The sequence below is a fragment of the Nanorana parkeri genome, unplaced genomic scaffold (genome assembly GCF_000935625.1).
Source record: "Nanorana parkeri isolate BGI_ZX_2015 unplaced genomic scaffold, ASM93562v1 scaffold19, whole genome shotgun sequence".
In the NCBI taxonomy this organism is placed as follows: domain Eukaryota; kingdom Metazoa; phylum Chordata; class Amphibia; order Anura; family Dicroglossidae; genus Nanorana; species Nanorana parkeri.
In genome coordinates, this window is record NW_017306287.1 from 2,621,963 (window position 1) to 2,645,784 (window position 23,822).

A 23,822-nucleotide genomic window follows, 5' to 3' on the forward strand; every position below is an offset into this window, starting at 1 on the left:
CATAGCAATACAAATCTGAAAGGGTTGTGAATACTTCCATAAATCAATCCAAAAATAGAAAAAATATATATTTTTTTACATACATACCTTAAAAGCTACAACTGACTCCCATAGTGCATTAACTGAACTGGACAAAAACATCACAGCTTTTGGAATACAGGTCAATATGAAATACGGAAGGCACTTTGATAGATTTTCTTATGCTTACTGTTGCCCTGTTCTATTTTTAAAAAGGGAATATCATTAAAGAAACGTGTGGTTTCCCACGTAGGGCAAAACAACAAGTTCACTTAACATCTTCCCTCAAAAGTAGCAGTAACTCATCTTTTCTTTTCTCCCCGACTGTCCGGCTACCGGGAGCAAAAAGAGGAGAACATGGTAGTAAGTGTGTGCATCTGGGGAGGTAGGGGGACACTTACGTGAGCCTGATGTATTCACTTTAAGCTTAATACCCGTCTTGTAGAATATGCCTTCCCGTAACTTATTAGCATATTAGTTCCATAACTATTACTTTAAAACCGCTTCACTGCTAATGCTTCTCCACTGCCCAGGAATGTGCATGCAGATTGGGAAGCCAATCTGTTACAAACAACTTTCTGGTCATTGCATGAAGAACAAGCAAAAGGAAAACCAAGAGGAGTTAAAATTTTACAACCATATTTACCGGCATCTGATGCAGTAGGTGAAGGTGGAGGTGTGGCTGTAGTAACACTGTGCTTATTCCAAATACTCTCCAGCACGCCTGTAAAGTGAAACGCAGGCATGAATAGGACAATAAAAATTAACAGTTTGAGAACTAAAGTAGTCGTTACATAAGAAAAAAAAAATTATTGAACGTAGACAGTCCTACAGAGCTTGTATTTGGAGACATTACATGAAAGGAAACCACCGTCTGTCCGAGTTAACAAGTTAAAGTACAGTACTGCTGAAGTAAACCCATCTCTTCTTTAAAACTAGATCAACAAACTTAACCAGAGTTATGTGCAGGCACCTCTAGGTTCCAGCTTTTGTCGTTACCAGTGATCCATAAGCCGCAAACCTGTAGCGCTCGATATGCAAAAGCAAATGGCAACTTCCAGCTATAATGTTAGAGTCTAGCAACTGTCCCTCCCTCTCCATGCCTCCCTGAATGATATGCGCTCAGACAGTCTGCCCTATATAGAGAAGTGTACACACCAAAGGGACCTGTCATATCTCCCTCCTTCCCCAAGCATCCATCAGTTCTATGCACTAGGATTCCCACCATGAGAACTGAGCACTGCAAAGGACCATGCTACATCTCCTCCCTCAATAATATGTGCAGATTCTCCATCCTATACAAAGCTTTGTATGCCAAAGAGAAGCATGTCATATCAACCTACCTCTCCATGCATCCCTCAAAACTATGCACCATCCAATACAAAGAGCTGAGTACTACGAAGGACCATGCTACATCTCTCTCCCTCTATGGTATATGCTGATTATCCACCCCATACAGAGAATTGTGCGCCACAGAGAAGCATGTCATATCTCCCTCAATGATATGCACTATGACTGTCTGTCCTATACAGAGAATTGTGCACACCACAGATACATGCCATATCTCCCTCCTTCTCCAGACACCCCTCAATGCCTTTTTACTAAGCATTTGTAGCCTATATATAAAATTGGGACATACCAGAGCTCCCACTGATTCCAGACATCCCTCAATGCTATTTACTATTTAAACATGGACTCCAAAAGGGGCATACCATATCTCCCTCCTTCCCCAGGTATCCTTTAATGTTATGTGCTATGTCTTTCTGGCCTGTGCATAGAAGTGTGCACCGCAAAGAGAGACACGCCACCACTTCCTTTTTCATGTATCCCTTAATGCTATGTGCTAAGTCTCTGGGTCCTATAGCAAGAAGCATGCACTGTAGAAGGGCATATCAGCACACACTCCTCCTTTCAGGAATCCTTCAATACTATGTGCAATAGCTCCATGTCCAGTACAGACAAGTGATGAGCATGGAAGAGCGTCCTCCTTCCTGCATCCCTCAATGCTATGCATTAGAACTCCCTACGCTATATGGACAAGCATGCACTGCAGAGGGATATGCCAATGCGCCATTTCACTGTGGTAAGTGCAACTACACTCCGTCCTATACAGACACAGAGAGGCAGAGCAGGAAGTCAGAATTTGCATTACCTGTTAGCAGCCCCAGCACTGTTGGCACTTGCTCCAGCAGCAGTTTGCGAAGTTCCTCTTTCCTGGCCACACTAAGGTCCTCCCGAGGACAAGCCAACTCCTCAGATGCAGTCTTCAACATTATGAGTCCCAGCGGCGTGGTGCGGGGGCTCTGGATTAGCTAGGTTAGGGGAGAGAGCAATGGTGTCATTACCTGTACAGCACCTGTGTGATATGCGAGTCTTATAAAGGAAAACCGTACAATAAGAAATGTAGGGCCTACATTTGGTGAACCCTGCCTGGTTTTCGCAGAACAATGGACTTAGACTGAACAAGCCAATTAGAAAAAAGTCATAAAGAAGTCTAAATTCCTCAAATGACTGAAGGAATTTAAAATCAATGAAGCCACTGAACCAACATTATTCCCAGGTATCTAGCATTGTCAGGATGGGATAGTGATGGCAGCCCACATTTTGTTATTTTCCACAGGTTTAGATTTATCTATATAGCAGTCTTGTTAAGAAGCTTGTAGCGATTTTCTCACCTGTAAGATATTGGTGAAGAAGTCATGGTAGAACATTGGCCAGTCTTGTCTACCCATGTCCACGATGACCTTGCACAGCTTGTTGCAGATAAAGCCTGGGAGATTCTTGTGCTGGGCCAGTAGAAGTTTGGGCAAGGAGCTACGGATCTCCATCTTCTCCTGCGAGGGGACACCCAGCCACATCTTGTTGATCAAGTTCTGTACAGGGGGAAAAAAAAAAAAAAAAGTTAGTGAGCCTTTCCATTCCCCAATAATGTTATCTTCATAATCTCCTTCATAACCTAAAATGCACTTATTTCCACCAAAAACAATGCATCCTTGGCCGAAAAAACTGTGATTTCATGGCTTTGCAAATGTATGATTTTTGTCTAATGTCAACAGCTAAGCCCACATTATCAGATGCAGACAGAAGTGACACGTCTGTCACAGGAAGAACAGAGGTGTCTAATGTGTGAGCCTGACTTTACCATTTCTGAGCAGCAAGAGAGCCAATATGGGGACAATTAATGGGGGAGTAACAGGGTCTCCGAGTACAGATTGGAGTATCGTTTACCAATTATGAACTAGCTAGTTGATTAGAATCTCATATTTGGCAGCGGTTTCTTTAAGCACTGCCTAGGTTTAGTCAGGGCCTGTGTCAACGGGCTTTGAGCTTGTGTCGACGGCTTCACATGGAGATGCTTCCGAGACCATTCAGAATGCACTGACAGGAGCATTTGTCCTGCAGTTGACCTCCTTCTAAAATTAAATTGAGCTGCTTCAAGTGGGTTTTAACATCCCCATAGACCGATTTTGCTTCAAAACAGGTTTTTGCATACGCTTAACTCGCCCTACAATCGCCATTCCTCAGTTTTGTAGCAAAGCATCACCAAGAGCATGATCAGAAACACAGAGGGGGGTAGAACCTGTGGCGCTATGTGGACGCCAAGAAAAGGATTTTATAGCGAGTACAGAAATCCTATTTTCACTTTCTTGTCCATTGACGGACAGAGCAAGTCATTCACCTTGGAGACATCCAACTGACGGGTGGGCAACACAGCAAAAAATGCTAACAGGCCCAAGAGAACTGGGGACACCCTGCAGCTGAAAATGACCTTACGTCCAAAGATGGCACCAGGAGAGGCCACAACATCTACCTTGTAGAACATATAACCAAAAGACCAGGAGGCAACACTGCAAATCTGGGAAACAGCTTCTTGATGCTGAAAGATATAAAAGGTAGCTCCAACGTTGGTCAAAGGTCTTTGAGTGCGCTGGGTATAAGTATTGTTTTACTGATATCGTTCAATACTTTTTATACCTGGCACATTCCAAGAACCTTTTTCTTCACTCAATTTTATCACTTGATTCAATTTTGTAACTCCGAGATCACAAGGCTACATTTTCATTTTAAATTACCTGGGCATCTAATAATATTGTCTGGCCCAGACTTCTTTTGATCCTTTTTAGGTAACCTCTATGACTATCAAACGGTTACATGTTGTGCATGTATAAAAAAATATGTTTAGATCTCATTTTGGTAGTTACTATAGTTTAACTACTTTCATCCTATAGAATTAAAATTTTCCTAATTTGTGAATATTTTAAATAGTGCTGTAGATCAAACATTGATTATATTCACAGTTTAATAAATGAATAGCCCTAAAAAAGTTATTACAGGCAGTCCCCGGGTTACGAACAAGGAAGGCTCTATAGATTTGTTCTTAAGTTGAATTTGTATGTAAGTTGGATCAGGTACATTTTTTAAGTGTAACTCCAGCCCAAAAAATGTTTTTTCCTTTTGGATAGCATAGGGAAGGCTTTACCCCCTGTAATGTTTGTTTTGCTGTGTGTGCCCCTGTTCAGTTTTCACCTCACTTTCTGTCCCTGTGGATTTTGAAAATTTTGGTTTGTCGTGGAAACAAGGATTGGTGATCAAGCTTCGGTGGAGACATCTTTTTCCCCCATGATAACTCTTACAGGAGTGAATTTCCCTTCCTAAGGGTAGATTGCCTCTCACTTCCTGTTGTCTCAAGGACAGGAAGTGAGATTAAATCTTTCTAATGAGGATACAGACTGCAGTAAAAACCTCACAGTGACCCGGACGAAGAGGCGGGCACCCCTCGTCTGCATGTCTAACAAGAGCAAACTTCCTGTAATGTACATAGAGTACTACGAACCTGACCCTAAAAGGCGGGCACACTCCTCGTCTGCATGAGTGCGGTAGCATTACAACTACTGGAACGCTGCGTTGGCTGCAGCTTGGGACCCCCTGCTGTACAGTAAAGCCTCTATTTGTAAGTAGGGGTCGTATGCAACTCGGGGACTGCCTGTACAGCCCATGAACCCATATCGTGAAACTTGTTGGCTTTTCCTTGCCAATTGTAAATGGAGTGGCACTTCCATTACTTATCCTATATGTTTTCCATTCCTAAGGAACTTCTACAGAAGGCCTAGCAAAAAAAAAAAAAGTGGTGCAAGCGACCCCAATACAAAAACGTTTTCGCTTTTACATACACATCAAGTAATCCAATGTTCCTCATCACTTGAAGAATCATAGAGGTTAGAGGGAAGTCAAAATGTGCAGATAGGATTGGACTACGGTCAAACGCCCTGACTAACCTCAGCCGCCAGTGTCTGCTGGCACCCCATGGATATTAGACTGCTGCTTGCCAATCTGGTCAAGATGCCAGATGAATGACTGTCAACGTCTATGGACTCCTTAAGAGTAAGAGTCTTCCTTAAAAACCAAGAACCGACAATCTCAGGGGAAGATTTACTGCAGCAAATATTAATGTCTGGGTCATGTTGTTCTGGTGTTCTGAATTTTTGCTTTAACATTTGTGAAGTTCACGCATGCAGTGAGATGGGGAGCCAAGCACCGCTCGCTTCTTCTGCACGGGACCGATAACAGATGTCCGTGCTGGTCAAGTTACACACTTCACCTGACATGAACCTCTATCGGGAGGCCTGTGAGTGGAGCTTGCTGTTGAACTGAGTTGCTGTTTTAAAAGTTAATGGAAGCCAAACAAAAATCAGCACATGGCATGTTCCGGGCACTGGGATGTGTTAAGCCTTCCATTCAACAAATATGAACTGAAACAATCATACACAAGTCTACATGTAGAGGAACACGACAAGCGTCCTATGAATGACTTATGGGCACCATACTGCAGTGTGAAAGCGATCGAACGGCAATAACTAAAAACAGATCATTTATTTTTTTATGCGAATTTCATTTTAACAGGCTTGCTTTGCCACATTTTCATGATTAAGATTTGTAAGCTCAAAATATTAGCACCATGTTTATATTAGTCGGTGCAATTAGCATCCTTCCTAAACAATTCTCACATAATTCATTCCCACAGCTACCTCTTGTATCATTTCCCCCTCCTCTTTTAGATTGTAAGCCCTCATGGGCAGGCCCTCCTTACCATCTTGTCTTGAATTGTATTGTAACTGTAATGTCTTCCTTATATTGTAAAGCACTGCGCAAACTGTTGGCGCTATATAAATACTATGTAGTAATAATAATAATAATAATAATAATAAAAAGAAAATCAATGAGATAAGTCACCGTGTATGAATTATAGTCAGGCTGAGCTTACCCATGGCCTTGCAATGAGATAAAAGACACAGTAAAGGGCATTCACAGGACTGTACTACTAAGCAGATAGCTCAGCATGAACATGCAAAGCTGAAAGTCTCTCCCCCCACCATGATATACCTAAAGACCCCCCAAAATTAGGTCATTTGGCATTATGGAGAGCCAGGGGAGTGTAACACTAACAGTTCTAGCTTTGCAATGGCTTTAACAGCTGGACAAAACTAGGAATTGTGGCTTTGGATCCACATGGAAACCCTGGCACCTTTTAAGAGCCTCGCAGAGGACTCTCAGCTGGACATGGATCCTCCTAACTCAAGGGTTGCTTGCGCCCCCTGAACCCTTGAGGAGCCTGTGGTCTGAGGGTGCGATCCAGGTATGCAAATTGCCAGTTGCCATTGGAGGACCTGCGTAATAGTCTCCTTCTGCCGTTTCTATCTCCCCTTCATTCCTTTGTTCTGCTTCCCAACTGTACTCCCTTCTATCCATCCCCCTTCTCTCCTGGGGTGAAAGTAGGGTCGCCTGGTTTCGACCTTGACTTTAATCAATGCCCGGATTCGCTCATGGATGGAATCCATGGGTGTGGCGGACGGGATGTGTACTAATTTTTCTCATTGGTGCTGCCCTTTGCCGGTAGCACTTGAGAATAGATTGTCTTACATTACAACATATGACACATTGCGGTAAGGGATCTGTACCTTGCCTCCCTAATATAGGGAAGCTTTATACGGATAATTTCTCTGTTCATGAGCCCTGAGCGGCCTGTAACAGTTGGGTTCGAAAATTAATGGTTCTGCGTTATGGATGCGGTTTTTGACCAAATGTTTTATAGCTTGAGGCCCGGATAGCTACGGAAATGTGAGTAACCTGACCATATATGGGGACCTTGTTCACACCGAAAGCGTGTGCGTTCCAGAGCGGTAGCTGCTGGAACGCACCGCGATCGCTGAGAAACTTCTCCCTACGATCTGGGGCGGGAGGGGGCGTGGTGGTGCATTGAATTTAATGGCACAGCTTCCACGCCCCCCCAGCCCGCAGTAAGGCGAGGAAGCGGTGCCATTGAATTTAATGCACCGCCACCCCCCCTCCCGCCCCAGAAAGCGGGGGGAAGTTTCTTAGCGATCTCGGAGCGTTCCAGCAGCTACCGTTCTGGAACGCACGCACTTTCCGTGTGAACAAGCCCTTACTCTGAATGTATATCCATTACATGTCCATAGTCTGTATTTCATTGCAACAATGTTCTGAATTATTTTCAATGCTTTAATAAAATAATACAAACATTTAAGAAAAAACAAAAAAACTAGGAAATGTGTTGGAGGAACTTCACCACTCGATTCGCCGAGAGACATAGGACGCCCACATGCCATTCTACTTGACAGTAACGGTGCAAAATTAAACTTCAAGTTTTGGTAGAAGTAAAGTACAACTAAAAGGTTTCTGGGTTAAAAATATCCCATCGGTGACATACTACCGGTATTAGGATTTCTAATTGGCTTTGTCACTTGACCAGCGTTCTGTAGGAGACAGACCACACTAGATGCACGAGGAGGAGTTATTCGGAGCTTCTATGGTATTTCCCTGTGACAAGCAAGCTGTTGCTGCCTAAATTAAAGCTACAATGACAGATTGCAGACAGGGCTAGGTCTGGCCAACTGCTAATTGACAAGCCATGGGATTGTTAATGAAGAGCAACTGCGCTTATAGTCATGCCCCCCATTACCTCACCTTTTCCTGTTGATATCAAAGAGGGAACACCAAACTCAACACAAGGGTAACAATGCAATCCTGGATTGAATAAGTGGCCTTACAGCATTGTATTCCTACTAAAGGAAGTGAAGGAGCAACACATTTGGATGAATTTCTAGGTGCTTTTTGCACATTGATGAACTAAAAGCAACTTAGAAGGCCTGCGTACATACGAATTTGGCCATCATCCTAGTTTAATATTCCGAGTTCTTACCTCAAAGACGCTGAGGCTGTACATCAGCACATAGTCATTGTGTGAGCTGGACAGGAAGTAGAAGCAGAACCTCCAGGCTCCAAGCTGCTGAGCAAAATTATTCAGCAGAGCCTCTGTAAAGGAGACAAATTCATACGTCAACAAAACGACTTTACTGCATTCTCTGAAACACAAGGTTGTAAACTATTTAATTTTCCTGGTTTTTTTGACATCAACAAGCCCTATACAAAGCAAGGACATTTCTGATATCAGGTCAGTGGTAAGATGTTTTGAACCACCAAAGTGATAAACTGCAGTGTAGCTAAAGTAAAACCTCCAGCCTGACTCAGCCTGCTCTACACCCTGCCCTCGGGCTATGTCCACATTACAAAGACTAAATGGGAATTGAGACATCACTATGCACAGGAGACGCATAGAGCACCATGTGCAAGGACACTCAAACCCCAATACATGGCCACAAGCAAATACACTCAAGAATTCATGCCATGTGCGTGAATCACATGAGGGTCTCAGGATGCCCATACACATCTAATAACAAACAGCTAACCAACCTGAGTACTGCCTTCAACAATCAGGACCTGTTGGGTTACCAGAAGCGAGAGACCAGTAATTCTGATGCTCTAAAGTTTTTGCACCATACTCGATCATCTCCTTACTTTAGGCAAAGGGTAGGCAAACTACGGCCATTTAGCTGTGACGCAACTACAAATATCACCACGCATCTGCCCCTGGAGGTCATGCCTGTGGCTGCTAAGAGTCTTGCAATGCCTACTGGGATTTGTAGCTGCACCACATCTGGAGGGCCTACCCCTGCTTTAGACTACAGTCTTGGGGTAACCTTTTTATCCCAGAGTTCTCCTTAGGGTCACAGGAGGACATATACTAATTCTCCCGTGACCCAAAGCTCAGTATATAGCAAGCTATATACTGAGAGCGCTGCAGCCGGGACGGATGTTGACAATACTCTTGAGATCCACACAGCTGACTGATTGACAGTGGGCTCTGCCTATCTAGAGGCAGCTGTGCCCGCCCTCTCCCATTCCTCCAGTCAGAGCTGGAGGAATGGGAGAGAGGAGGGGGAATTCCTGCGGGGAGTGATGACTGACAGTCACCGCTCTCTGCAGGGAGATGATCAGGAAGTGAGCAAGCAGCGGTATGTGTTCACTCACTTCCCGATCTATAGAGTCGACCTGTGACAGGTCGGATCTAAGTATGAGGATGAGAGTAAATCACTCACCTCATAGTTCTCCTTTAAAACAGAACTCCAGGCAGAATTTTGCTTAACCCTTGCAGTAGGGCCACCCCCTCATTGCAAGGGTTAATTGCTCATTTTTTTGTATAGGTGCTACAAAGAAAAAAAAAAAAGTTATACTCAGCGGATCCTCGCAGCCAGCTTGCTCTTAGACCGTCCCTTCTGCCTCTCTCCCCCTCCTCTGCAGCAGTCTAAGGCCACCGTCTAAGGTCCCATAGACGATCATATTCTACACACTGTGTATAGACTTGGGGACGCTGCGGAACCTTCCAATGCTGCGGTGTAGGAGAAGACAGGCTTCAGTAACTGGAGAAGCAGGAAACAAGCTCAGCAGTTCGGGTAAGAATAACTTTTATTTTTTTAGCACCTAGACAAAAATGAGAACAGGCTACCGCCGCACTGAAAGGGTTAGGAACACTTTTGCCCAGAGTTTGTCTTTAATTTACATAGTGGGGGGGAAAAAAAAAATGTAACTGTATAACATGATAGCTTCTCATGTGCCCTCCCACCGGCTTCTCTTACCGATTTCTCTTTTCCGCTCATTGGAGGTGCTTGTGTGAAAGAATTCTGTCATAAGACTCTCCAGGGCTCTCAGCGAGGCCTCTTCGGACGCCTGCAAACAGAAACACAGTTGTCACAGAGGACAGTTGTCAGGATGCATGCCGTTATAGGGCTCTTCTGAAAAGACTATGTAGAAGCCAAATACACATTTTGCATTAAAAACATAGCAGTAGTATGCTTTAAACGGTGTTTAAAAAGGTACCCATAGACATCATGATGGTTTCTCCACCGCGTAGGTTCTGGCAGGATTTGTAGACTATAGACACTTTAGGCTTCACCAGCTATCAGGACAACAGGTTTAAAGCGAGCCTTTAACCCCCCCCCAAATAAATCACATCCACATGCAGCTCTACATGCAGATATGAAATCCTATCACATGCATTAGCTTGCTTTTACTTAGTTACTGTTTTTCCGCTTCCTGGTTGGATGAGGCACTGGTGATGTAGTCCTGGCATCACAGATGCATCCTAGGAAGACTACATCACCAGCGCCTTCCTAGGAAACCTCATCTGGAAACTACAAAACCTCAGTGAAAAGCATTTTCTTCCCCTCAAACTTAACAGTAGTTCTGAGCCCTTCCCTGGTTTATTAAAACATTACAGAATAGAAAATGACAACACCAATGTAATCTTGGATTTGGTAAATGTCGACCTTCTGCACGCAGGCTGCCTTCAGTGATCATTCTTTCACTATATAGAGGGGGAGAGAGAGGATATATACTATATTCCACCATCACATTCTCAAACAATTCACCCCCACACAGCTACCTCCTCATGTATCACTTGCCCCTCCCTTTTAGATTGCAAGCCCTCATGGACTCCTTACCATCTTGTCTCGTAATGTCTTCCTTATATTGTAAAGCGCTGCGCAAACTGTTGGTGCTATATAAATCCTGTATAATAATATTATATAAAAAGGGGCAAAAAAAGCTGTGCTTATGCCAATTAGAAGGACACCACAAGGAACTGTCCCAATCAGCGTGCTGCAAAAAAATGCAGCATGTCTGCATTTATTCCGCAGCACAGCGCACTGCCCATCACACCCGAATTGTGGTGTCAACAGGGCACACAGAAAACAACTGAGCTCTATGTGCCCCAGTGGTGACCTGCGTTCTCTGCGTGCAGAAAACGCAGGTCACCGCTATAGCGTGGATGTGCCTTAAATAAATCAGCTCCAGTAGCTACATCCTCCTAAGCTGCAACTCTGATGCTCTATGTAGACATACGGTAAGTGGTGCGGACAACAAGGTGTAGTATTTACTAATTTCCTGCATGAATCATCTATGGTGAAGGATGTAACAACTCTTTCAACCATTCAAAGGACAAATATAAAAGAGCCTAACCCTCCCTGACACAACAGCAGAAGATAAAGAAGTTTAAAAAGTTTACTGATTAAATTAAATCAGTTTCTGGAATTTATTATCACAGACTTGCTGTAAAGCTCATGACATCATACAATCTGATTGATTTCCTATAGCTCGGCTAACAACTATGTAGTACAAGGTCGCACCTGATTGGACACGGACTGATTAGATAGATGAGGCGGGTTCTCAGATTACTTTGTTTTATTAACTTTAAAGTTAATTGTACAAAGGTGGTATAGTCAGATTCTTGCATGTATGGTGAGCAAACTTCTCAGTGGCAGGGCCCTCCTTACCATCTTGCCTTGCTTTGTATTGTAACTGTAATGTCTTCCTTATATTGTAAAGCGCTGCGCAAACTGTTGGTGCTATATAAATCCTGATTATTATTATTAATCTAGACAAAGGAAACCTGGAAGTTGCTTGCAATAGACAAGACTTATGGGTTTATTTATAAACCCTCTGCCCAGCATACAGCCGGGTGGATGCAGTTTTCATGGCACTAGCTCCCCTAGATGGCGCTGTGAAGTACAGAAAATGACTACTGTATTTTTCCATGTATAAGACTATACTTTTTCATAAAAATATTTACCTCAAAATGGAGGGGCGTCTCGCACTATCCATCCGCGCCCTGGCCTCAACAATATCCTTTCTATACGTTCCCCTGATGGAAAGATTGTACACTCGAATTCGGAAATCCTGCAGTCCTTCCATAACTATTACTCCCAATTATATAATATAGACTCTCTAGGACCCTCTGGCTCGCCCGTGCAAGAACCCCCGGCCTTACCCGCCTACCTAGCCAAGACGGCATTGCCTACTGTACCGCCCACCGCCCTGGAATCCTTAAACTCCCCTTTCACCATTGAAGAGCTGAATAAGACCATTAAGGCTACCAAAAGCGGTAAAGCCCCTGGCCCGGATGGCTATTCAGCACGTTTCTTTAAATTATTTGCATCTGAACTCTCCCCTTTTCTGTTAGACACATTTAATTCCATCTCACCCACCTGCCCTTTTGCCCCTCAATCCTTATTAGCTCACATCTCTCTCATACTGAAACCAGGTAAGGACCCCTCACTGCCCGGGAGCTACCGCCCTATCTCCTTATTGAACTGCGACGTCAAATTATATGCTAAATTACTGGCCCTCCGTTTTCAACCCCTCCTGCCCTCCATAATTCATAATGATCAAGTTGGGTTTGTCCCGCTAAGGGAAGCAAGGGACAACACCTCCAAGACCATAGCCCTGATTGACTATATCCAGAAAAAGAAACTCCCGGCCTGCTTGCTCTCCCTAGACGCTGAGAAAGCGTTCGACAGGGTCAGCTGGCGCTTTCTCCACGCCTCACTGACCCAATTGGGGCTTGGAGCTCCGTTCATATCCAAAATTATGGCCTTATATAAAAGTCTCCATATGCTCGTGTGTGCGCGAATGGTAGACTCTCTGACCCTATAAAAATCTCAAATGGCACACGACAAGGGTGTCCGTTGTCCCCTATACTCTACGTGATCACGATGGAACATCTGGCTGAGGCCCTCCGCTCAAACCCCTCCATACATGGCATATCGGTAGGCGCTGAAGAATACAAGGTGGCGTTATACGCTGATGACCTCCTAGTATATTTAACTCAACCGAGCCTTTCGCTACCACATCTTATGGAGGAACTCTCCTCCTTCGGCTCTGTTAGCAACTTCAAGGTGGATTATGATAAATCAGACATGCTTAATATCTCCCTCCCAACCAGAATAGTCTCTTCACTACGCTCTCGCTTCCCGTTTTCCTGGCAATCTTCCTCCTTTACATACCTTGGGATTCGCGTGCCCTCTGACTTGTCCCGTTTATATGAGCTCAATTATGTCCCCCTATTGACCAGGACAAGGGCAGATCTTCAGACATGGAGATCTAGACCCCTTTCGTGGTTCGGTCGCATGAACGTGCTTAAAATGGATATCCTCCCTAAATTCCTATACCTTTTCCAAACAGTCCCCATACATGTACCTCGCCCCTTCTTCCTGAAATTGCGACATGTCTTCCGAACAATTGTCTGGAAAGATACCAAACCTAGACTTAACTACCGCCTGCTGACCAGACCTAAAGTCCGTGGAGGTGCATGACTACCGGACCTCCTCCTCTATTACAAAGCTTCCTTACTGACTAGGGTCTTGGACTGGTTCCACGGAACGTCACATAAACAATGGGTGTCTCTGGAAATCTCAACATCCCCACTACATTCTAAGGCAGCATTATGGACACCTCTGACGGAGGTGGGTGGCAGCGTGGAATGGCCCCTTCTTGTTTTCTCTGTGCTAAAATGTTGGCATCACTCCCGCACGACTTCACAACTTTCTACTCTGCCAAGCCCCCTGACGCCCATACTGGACAACCCTCACTTCCCTCCTGGACTTCACGCTCCTTCCTTTCTAGGATGGACTCGACAATTTTGGCCACAAATACGCCATACTGTTTGCGGTAGTGACATGATTTCTTTCCAGACACTTCTTGATCAAAACTCCCTGGATGGTCGAGCGTGGATGCCCTTTCTTCAATTATCCAGCTACTACCGCTCTATACGCTCCACGCCCGACACATCCAGGACTCTCACTCCGTTTGAACAGCTATGCATCTCCTCCATCCCCCCTGCACACCTCATCTCCCTACTATATCAACTGCTTCTCTCCCAGTACTCCTCCTCCCTGCCCTCTTTCACTAACGCGTGGACTGAGGATGTGGACTCTGCTATGTCTCCCACTGACTAGGACAAGATTTTCGTCTTTACACACAAATTGGCAATGTCGTGTAAATTGCAGGAGCGCAACTTTAAGCTACTTTCCAGGTGGTATTTTACTCCAGTCCGATTGCACCGTATGTTCCCTTCGGTGACGCAGACCTACTGGAGATGTCAAGTTTCTGAAGGTACATACTTACATATGTGGTGGTCGTGTCATTTGATTAAGAGGTTTTGGGACGCGGTATTGACTGTATATGACAGGGCACATTCCACGACCACACGAAACACTCCTACCCTGACACTTCTCACTTTGCTCCCCTCTCGGATCTCGAAAGCGAAGGAATCCCCCCCTGCGGTTCTTCCTTTTTGCAGCCAGACAGGTTATCGCAGGGCACTGGAAGTCCACGCAGGCTCCCTCCGCCCCAGCGTGGCTGGCCTGCCTAAATGATATTATGCGCATGGAAGAAATGGTCGCCATTGATACTGACCGAATGGCGTTCTTCCGAGAAATGTGGTTGCTCTGGATTTGTTTTCAGGACTCCACGGATTTCCCCACCGTACTAACCTTATTCTAGTAACTGGAGTGTTTTCTGTGGTTGTCACCTTGCCCACTGTATGTGTTCTGGTCCTTTCACCTATATGTACATCCGCAGAACCCCGACTACTAGAGTACGATGTGTGCAATTCCCGTCCACCTCCCTGTTGTCCCTGTTGGGTTGTATCGTCTAGTGTTGTCTTGTTTTTCGTCTTTGGGTTTGTCTCCCCCTCCTTCTCTGTTTATTAGGGCATACAGCACGGTCTACAGCCTAAAGTGGTATGTAATAGGCCATTTGAGCTCCATATATATACGACTCTGGCCATACCCGTCTCCGTGCCTCCATCAGTCCGAGTTGCGTCTCATGACACAATCTGCTTGTATGCCTGTTAGTTTCATATTTTCATGTACGCATGTCTACTGTTGTACTGTACTGTTACTAAACCAATAAACCTGATTTGTTTAAAATGGAGGGGCGTCTTATACACGGGGGGCCGAGAGGAGATCTGCGTTTGCGAAACTGCCGATACCTCTGCAAACTAACCTCACAAGTGAAACTTCCGATTGCAGAGACAAGCTAACAGGTTTCCTCCAATCATGAGCCTTATGTACCCGACATCAGCTGATGCTGCGGAGAGCCTGTAGCCAGTAGCCAGATGCAACAGGGAGCGGTAATGTCGGAGCATTCTGAGCCCATAAAATGTCAGAAAACAAAACAAATCCCGGTAAATACCAATACCAGGAAGCGGCTGTCTTACTCTGCAAAATTTAAACTGGATGTAATCAGTTATGCAAAAGAGCATGGAAAATATTGATTTCTGAATTTTGGGTAAGAAAAGTGGGGGGCGTCCTATACAAGGGGGTGTCTTATAGACGGAAAAATACGGGTATACTCCGCGCCATCTAGAGGCCCTAGCGCCATGCAAACCGCATCCTCCCAGCGTATAACTGGGCAGAGGTTTTATAAATCAACCCACAAGTCTTGTCCATCACAAGCAACTTCCAGATCTCCTTTGTCTAGATCGTAACAATAGTAATAACAATAATATTATTATTATTATTATTATCAAACAACAATAATATTTAGCATTTATATAGCACCAACAGTTTGCGCAGCGCTTTAAAATATAAGGAAGACATTACAGTTACAATACAAATCAAGACAAGACAAGATAGTAAGGAGAGCCCTGTCCATGAGGAAGGGGCAAGTGATGCAAGAGGTGGTTATAAAATCAAACATCCGATTGGTTGATCTAAAAAAAAAAAAAAAAACTAGTAGCAAAATGTTGCAACTTGTTGCCCGGAAAAGCAAATAAAAAAATACTGCCAAAGTGGTATCCCCGACAAAGGGCAATGATAAAAGGGTTAATGTTCATATGACCGAAGTAGGAGGCAATAAAGCGGACCTTTACCCAGATCTTTACAATAAAAACAAACTCACCTTTACAAATGTTTAGTAATGACAATCTACAAACAGAATAGATAATTGCCGGCTTTGTACTCTTTGCATACATAATAGATAATTGCCGGCTTTGTATTTTCTGTATACCTTATTTTTCTTTTCCTGCCCGGGTCTTCCGACAGTGGCCATGTTTACTAAGGGCAGATTACTAGATCTCCTGTCACTTCCTGGATTTCTTGCACATGTGACTAGGACACATGACCATGCATATCATATCAGGGGAGGAAAATGCCTTTCCCCGAGATCTCCTGAGATTACAGATGAGATTTCCTAGCAATGCTCTGCTGATGACAAGGCAATCCCAGTGTGCATTGCGTTGACAAACTGAAGTCATTTTGCCCTTTCAAAGCAGGAAGTGAATGCTCTGCAAGTCTAAGTATTTCACAATCACAGCATTTTACACCTGACATGTCTGTATCATCATACATAGAGGGGTTGATTGGTAGAATCAGATTTTTGAGGGTAAAGGTCCACACAGATCCCAGGAGCCGGGTCTCAGGTGCTTCTTAAAAAATGACAGCTGGAGCCCAGCTCTTGAGGTTTTCTCTAGTTGTTGTCAATGGGGCTGGCTCTGTGTCCCCAGTGGGTAGATTCACCCTTCAATTTGTACCGATGGCCAGTGTCACTGAAACACAAAGCAATGGGAAATTCAAGGTGTCCCCAAAACAAGAGGTGAGAGCAAATCTTCCAATGGGGACATCTGTTCCGCAGACAACTAGGAGGGAATTAGTTTCACTTTTGGAAATTTTTTCTAACTTCCTGTTATGTATATTTTGAACAGGAAGTGAAGGGAAACTTCACCAGTAGTACACAGACACCGAGAAAAAAAAAATGGGCATAGGTTTTAACCCTTCCCTACTTTATCCAAAAAAAAAAGTTACTAACAATTTAAAGATACCCCCAAAAAAAGTTATTACCCCAAACCAACCAGTCAGGTGTTCTACATCTTTTTGATGGAGTAGGGAATGGCTAAAACTCGTCAGATTTCTATTGTTGTCCACGTCCCACTGGGGAGAACCCTTTTTCTCCGCAAACCATTTCCCTCTTGCTCAGTTGTCACCAGAAGAGGTGTCCCCATTGGAAGACTTCTGCTGTATTCTCGTACTGGTGACGGCTGTAGAAGTTTCGATTTCCAGTTGCTTTTTGTCCCGCTGGCAACGGTCACCAGGAGACTATAACATATTTGATTCATATTATTTGCCTCCCTTGTGTAGACATCCAAAAGCCCCGAGACTTCTGCTGGGAGTCACCATCTTGGATGTGAAGTTAGCAGACTCAGAGCCATCACTCAAGCGGGGTAGGAAACCTTGGCCCTCCAGCTGTTGTGGAACTACACGTCCCATGAGGCATTGCAAGACTGACAGCCACAGGCATGACTCCCAGATGCCCAATTGGATATATAGTTTCATTACAGGTGGAGTGCTCTGGTCTAAAGTATTCTCCTTTGTTCCTCCCGCCAGCTGCTATATAAAAAGTTGAATAGGGAGGGGAGGAGCTTGACCAGCACAGACAGTCCCAGAAGAGGGGAGGGTTATGACATGCATGCAGGAACAGGGCTGTGCTAGAGAATTGACTCTTCCTGGTGGAGTCAAACTTGCCGGTATGTTCGCAGGCACATTGCAAATCAATAAAAATTATTTATAGACAGGAAACCACTTAAAGTAAGCACGTGCAACACTCAGTTCTTCTGTACCTTAACTGTAATGTACCTCAAGTTGGTGACTGGGTCTCTTTAAATGAGAACATCTGGCTGGTTCATTCATAAGCAATCCTACAATTCTGCTCTGGATCCATTTGCCCAAATCCCACCAAAATACAGAATGATCAAAACCACATCTTACCATGTTTTGCTTTTCGTCTCAACCCGTGGGTCAAATGGCACTGGCAGCAGCTGATGGCGACCCGCTGACTATGCCATGTGAATAAAAGACACGAATACCTTATAAAACATTGGCATAAACGCCACCTCCCACCCGAAGGGGGGCCAACCTGCGTCAGCCCAAACGTGGCACGGGTCTAGGGAGAGGTAAGACGGGCCGGAGGAAGAATTGGCATGCGGGATCTATTAATAATGTCTGATCTATATTTAAAATGTATGTAGGATGGAGCAGGGGGATGGGGACAGAGGAGTCAATAGGGATGTCAATATACAGATCAGGTGGATGGGATCAGGATTATTGGCACCCGTGGCTCTTGGGGCCCTGTGTTACCCCAAATGGGGCATCAATGGGAGGAAGGTAGAAGGAAGGGTAGCATGCCATAAGGGTGAGGGTTCTAAAGCAATAGAATAGGAGTGAATGGGGAGAGACACCCACAGAGAAGTGGGAATAATTCAGATTATATATATGTATAGGGGGGTATAGTCACTAGAGAGAAAAGCAGTGAATGGGCAGGATGAGAGGAATCAGAATTGGGCTCAGTGGGAGGCCTCAGGCTAAAGCCTATGCAGATAATTGGCACATGTGCCCCTTGGGGGCCCCTGTTAGGCTAAGTGGGGGGGCCACACCCTTGATGGAGATGCCTACAAGGAGGTCAGACTTCACCACTCTCTGGGGGGTAGAAGGGGGGTCTCTTTTCATCCGGTTCCGGTCCCGTGTGGGAAAGACAAGAAAAAAAGGAGGGGGGTGTGCTTGTTTCCTCCAGTCGCCCTCTTCCTCGTTAAATGACAGCGCCGTACTCCTCCGCTCCACCGGAAGTCATCCTGGCCGGCCCGGGCACGGAGCCAATCAGATAACGGCGAGGGGCCCAGCTCTCCAATCGGCGACGGGAAAGAGTACCACCGCCATGCTGGTTGGGGAAGATTCGCCTCCTGGTGACCAATGAGCGAAAGGAGAAAGCTGCAAGCGCTGCCGTGTCACGTGACCGCCAGCGGCGCCTCCAGCCGCCATGTTGGTAGGGGAATGTTCTTGCCTGAACACCTGACAGCGTTCACTCAGTGAGTGCTGGTGCTGCTGGAATGATCATTATTCCTGGAAGTAGGAGAGCACAGCATGTGTGAAGACTGTAAATCTTATCCCTGGCGTGTGCCTCATTCTATTTTATTAAACGGTTTTTAATTCCTATCTTAATGCAGTGGTGCAATTAAATTGACATTGCCAGGTAACAAAAATAAAGACAAGTTTCCTGCAGTAGAAGAGCTGGTATACTCACCTTTTCCTCCCATCCTCTGTTCCAGCGTCCGCAATTCCGGTCAGTTTTTGGCACTTCCGGAAGTGTCAGATGCCATTCTCACCCTGCTGTGTGCAGTGGTTCCCTCCTCAGACCCCTACATCAATGCTGTGTCCTATAGTGACATAGGGGTCGTGGGATGGAACCAAAGTACACAGGAGGGGACGCAGGCATCTGACACTCCAGGAAGTGTTGGATGCTGACCGGTCTGATGGTGGCTGTGGTCCTGAAGCAGAGAGGAGCTAGGAGACACCGGCCGCCGGAGAGGTGAGTATAACAACTCTTCCACTGCTGGGTTGCGTCAATGAGACCCTGTCACCATTTTACAAAAATTGCAGGTACAAACACAGAAAGCTCCAGTATTTTAAATGCTCACTTGCAGCATTTTTCATTCCCATAATTGTGGTATGTAGTAGTTGGAGCAAGAGCATAGTGGAAACATATAGAGCAAGGGTAGGCAACCTCATGATTCAAGCTGTGGAGAAACTACAATGCTCATCAAGCCTTTGGGAGTCTTGCAATGCCTCATGGGACTTGCGGTTGCACAACAGCTGGAGTGCTGAGGTTCTGTTCCCTTACTATAGAGCAGGGGTAGCCAAACTCCGGCTCTCCAGCTGTGGTGAAACTACACATCCCATGATGCATCTCTCTCTGGGAGTCATGTCTGTGCCTTTGAGAATCTTGCAATGCCTCATGGGATTTGTAGTTCCTTCACAGCTGGAGGGCCGGAGCTTGGCTACCCCTGCTATAGAGTGTCACTTGATTGACAGCTCTGAGTCTGGGGGGCTGCTGACATCACATACAAGATGGCAGTGTCCAGCAGCAGTCTCAGGGCTTCCTGATGTCCACACAAGAATGGATTTTACAAGTATATAACATGCATAAAATATCCAAATACGCATATAAGCTTATGGGAATCATTTTTTTTAAATGAATGATCCGGCAACAGGGTCTCTTTAAAGCAGGGGTGGGAAATTCCGGCTCTTTAGCTGTTGTGGAACTACAAATTCCATGAGGCATTGCAAGATTCTCACAACCACAGGCATGACTCCCAGAGACAGATGCATCATTTGATTCGTAGTTTCACTACTGCTGGCAGGCCAGAGTTTGGCCACTCTGGCTTTAAAGTGTATCTAAAGCCAAAACCTTTTAAAAAAAAAAATATTTGTTAACGTGAATGCTCTCTTTAATGGGTGAACTGGACAAAGACATTGGTCATACTTACTAGAAAGCTGTCATGAGAGAAACTGAGAGGCTACAATTGCAGACTTTAAATTCATTAATTGCCTGGCTGTAAGACTGATCGTTTGGCTTCAATTCTTAGAATCGATGACTTACGTATAAGAAATCTGGCACTGCTGCCTCTGACTGCTTGTGTCCGGAGATATGGTGATGTCACTACCGTACTGATCAATGTTCTCCTTGCTGTAGGCTCTGACATGAGGAAGCAAAGCCCTGCCTCTACCAAGATTGCCGCCTCTGCATGAAGACACAGTGCAGAACAACACATGGTAAGTCAGTAAAGAAAGAAAAGAAAAGATCAGCTGCCGGGAGAAGGGAGGCAATGCTGGTGACTAGTCCTTTGCCCTCTGACTCCTTTGTTGGGGAACACCTTCCAGAGTTCGGTTTCTCTTTAACCTGCTATGGGTTTGAGCCGTATCACCCTGGTGATCTTGATGCTAAAGAGAACTCTCACCTCTACCTGTGTTCCTTCTTAGTTGGCTAAATCACTGCAAAATCTCACTGTGAGGAACATCGATAGAGGGACACCTCACTGGTCCGGCCAACCAGGAAGACGTGCTGTAGGAGATGGTGAGTGTTCTTTGTTCTGGCAAAAAATAATACTTTCTTGGAGCAAACCAAGCTGATCGCTGCCAATCCCAAGGGTTATTCAGATTCCCATTGTCCCTCAGATTACTTTAGATTGGAACACTTGTACAGAAGAACCAACAGAAGGGCAAGTTTTAAGATCCTTTCTGGGAGTAGCAATCAACCTGCCGCTAAAACAGAAATTCCATTGGGGGGTGGGGGGCATCATAGATAGCCAAAGGCCTATAAGAGTACGAGGCACCCCTAAACCTTTCCCTCCTGCCACTATAATATGTTGCCAACCATAGAGCTGTTGTTTCGGCAACTTCCCTTTACTTGTACCACTAGTACTTCCATCCTTCCACCACAGAATTAACTTCATAGCTATCTCCCCCCACTAGTACTTCCACTTTTCCCCTACAACGTTATCCTTATAGCCCCCCCCACTATGGCCCTTATAGCCCTCCCATTACTAGTACTTCCATCCTTCCCCCACAGCATTACCTTTATAGCCCTCCCATTACTGGTACTTCAATCCTTCCCCCACAGCATTACCCTTATAGCCCTCCCATTACTAGTACTTCCATCCTTCCCCCACAACATTACCCTCATATCTCTCTCTCACTAGTGCTTCCATCCTCCCCATCCTGTGATGGCCCTTCCCTTCACCCACACTCCCATGAGCCTTTCCCCCCTGCCATGGAGGAAGACCACAACCCTCATCACTCATCTGTATGGCACTAACTTCTTTTCCTCTCACCACTGCCATGGCATCTTGGCTGTATGACAACAACTGGTTGGCCCTTCCTCCTCCTTTTCTTTCCCATTTGTTATATTGGCCAACCTCAACCCCAGAGCTGCTGTCTAACCAACATCAAATTCCTCACCCACTGCCAACGCATGTGTATAGCACCCTCAACTTTACTCTCATTACCTTTCCAACTAGTATTCTAACCGGACAGGCCTCCCCAACTTTCCTCACCCATTGCCAACACATGTGTACAGCACCCTCAACTTTACTCCCATTACCCTTTCCATCTGGTATTCTGACTGGGCAGGCCTCCCTAACTTTCCTCACCCATTGCCAACGCATGTGTACAGCACCCTCAACTTTACTCCCATTACCTTTTAAACTGGTATTCTAACCGGACAGGCCTCCCCAACTTTCCTCACCCATTGCACACATGTGTACAGCACCCTCAACTTTACTCCCATTACCCTTTCCATCTGGTATTCTGACCGGACAGGCCTCCCCAACTTTCCTCATCCATTGCCAACACATGTGTACAGCACCCTCAACTTTACTCCCATTACTCTTTCCAACTGGTATTCTGACCAGACAGGCCTCCCCAACTTTCCTCACCCATTGCCAACACATGTGTACAGCACCCTCAACTTTACTCCCATTACTCTTTCCAACTGGTATTCTGACCAGACAGGCCTCCCCAACTTTCCTCACCCATTGCCAACATGTGTTCAGCACCCTCAATTTTACTCCCATTATCTTTCCATCTGGCATTGTGACCGGACAGGCCTCCCCAACTTTCCTCACCCATTGCCAGCATGTGTTCAGCACCCTCAACTTTACTCCCATTACCCTTTCCAACTGGTATGCTGACCGGACAGGCCTCCCCAACTTTCCTCTCCTCCAACCACGAGTCTGTTGACTCTTCTGTATACAACCTTGACAGATGATGTCCTGTGAGGAGAGACACACTGCCTATTGCTGACAGGCCCTGCTCTCAAGGCAATTGTCATGCAGCCATATTGTAACCTCCCTTCACCACTACTTGTCCCCCCTTCTCTACCCCATGACTAGGTAGCTATTGGCGCCTTTGGGACAAAACCACGGACATCACACATTGTTCTAGTCTATTGACTTACAGCTCATTTGAGATGGAGAGGGCCTCAATGAGCAGGTGTGGATTCTGTGCCATAGTGATTGAGGCATCTTGATGTCTCTTTGGTGTTTCACAAATGTTTCAGAAACAAACCTAACCCTTCCATGATGGCTTTTATATAGGCACTTCCTGTTATGGGGTGACAGCTCTCTGTCGCTGTCTCCTACTGTGCTCCTGCTTTGTCACCCTGCCATGCAGGCTTCCATTGGAGACTACAAATGGTTGTTTTAACACTTTTGGGTCTATTTATAAATGCCAATACTGATTTTCAAGGCTCATCAGCTCCATCTACTGCCCATAATGTATTATTACAACACATTACATTCAAACTGAGAAAAGCTCCATGTACTGGCCATAATGTATTATTACAACACTTCATTCGAGTTGGGAAAAAATATATTAAGAATCATTAATTTTTGGTGTTATTTGCCCAAAATGAACATTCACAGATATTTACAGGGCCCTCAGCCTTGTTTATTGTTCATAAATAGACCCAATATTGTTATCATCATCAGGAAACCCACCCTGAGAAAGCCAAGTAGCCATCGCTGGAGTCCACGTAGACAGGAAGTGGCTGCAAAATAGGCAGCAGGAGATCATCAGCACCAAGATACAACAAAGAAAGAAAACAAAAGATGAAAACAGGTATTTTATTGACAAAATGGCAATGATTCATGATACACAGTACTCTAGAAAACTAAATGTCCTTCAGTTAGAGTTTATATTTACGCAAATTATTATTGTGACACACGTTAGTCTATACTTACCTTTCTTTCAATCCCCCTCCATTCCATTCAACCTACAGGAGTG

At 45.1% G+C, this 23,822-nt stretch overlaps 1 protein-coding gene across 2 annotated transcripts in view; it reads right to left on the reverse strand.

Moving 5' to 3' along the window:
• The window catches only part of XPO6 (exportin 6), a 49,952-nt gene extending 31,944 nt beyond the window's left edge, over positions 1–18,008 (reverse strand). For both annotated transcript variants that reach the window (XM_018561786.1, XM_018561779.1), the window contains exons 1-6: positions 17,976–18,008; positions 10,011–10,101; positions 8,237–8,349; positions 2,694–2,891; positions 2,171–2,330; positions 665–742 (exon numbers count right to left, since the gene is read on the reverse strand). In XM_018561786.1, coding sequence (XP_018417288.1) covers positions 665–742; positions 2,171–2,330; positions 2,694–2,891; positions 8,237–8,349; positions 10,011–10,101; positions 17,976–17,978 — 643 coding nt within the window. In that variant the 5' untranslated portion in view covers positions 17,979–18,008. The remainder of the gene's footprint in view (positions 1–664; positions 743–2,170; positions 2,331–2,693; positions 2,892–8,236; positions 8,350–10,010; positions 10,102–17,975) is intronic.
• Positions 18,009–23,822: the final 5,814 nt, after the last annotated feature.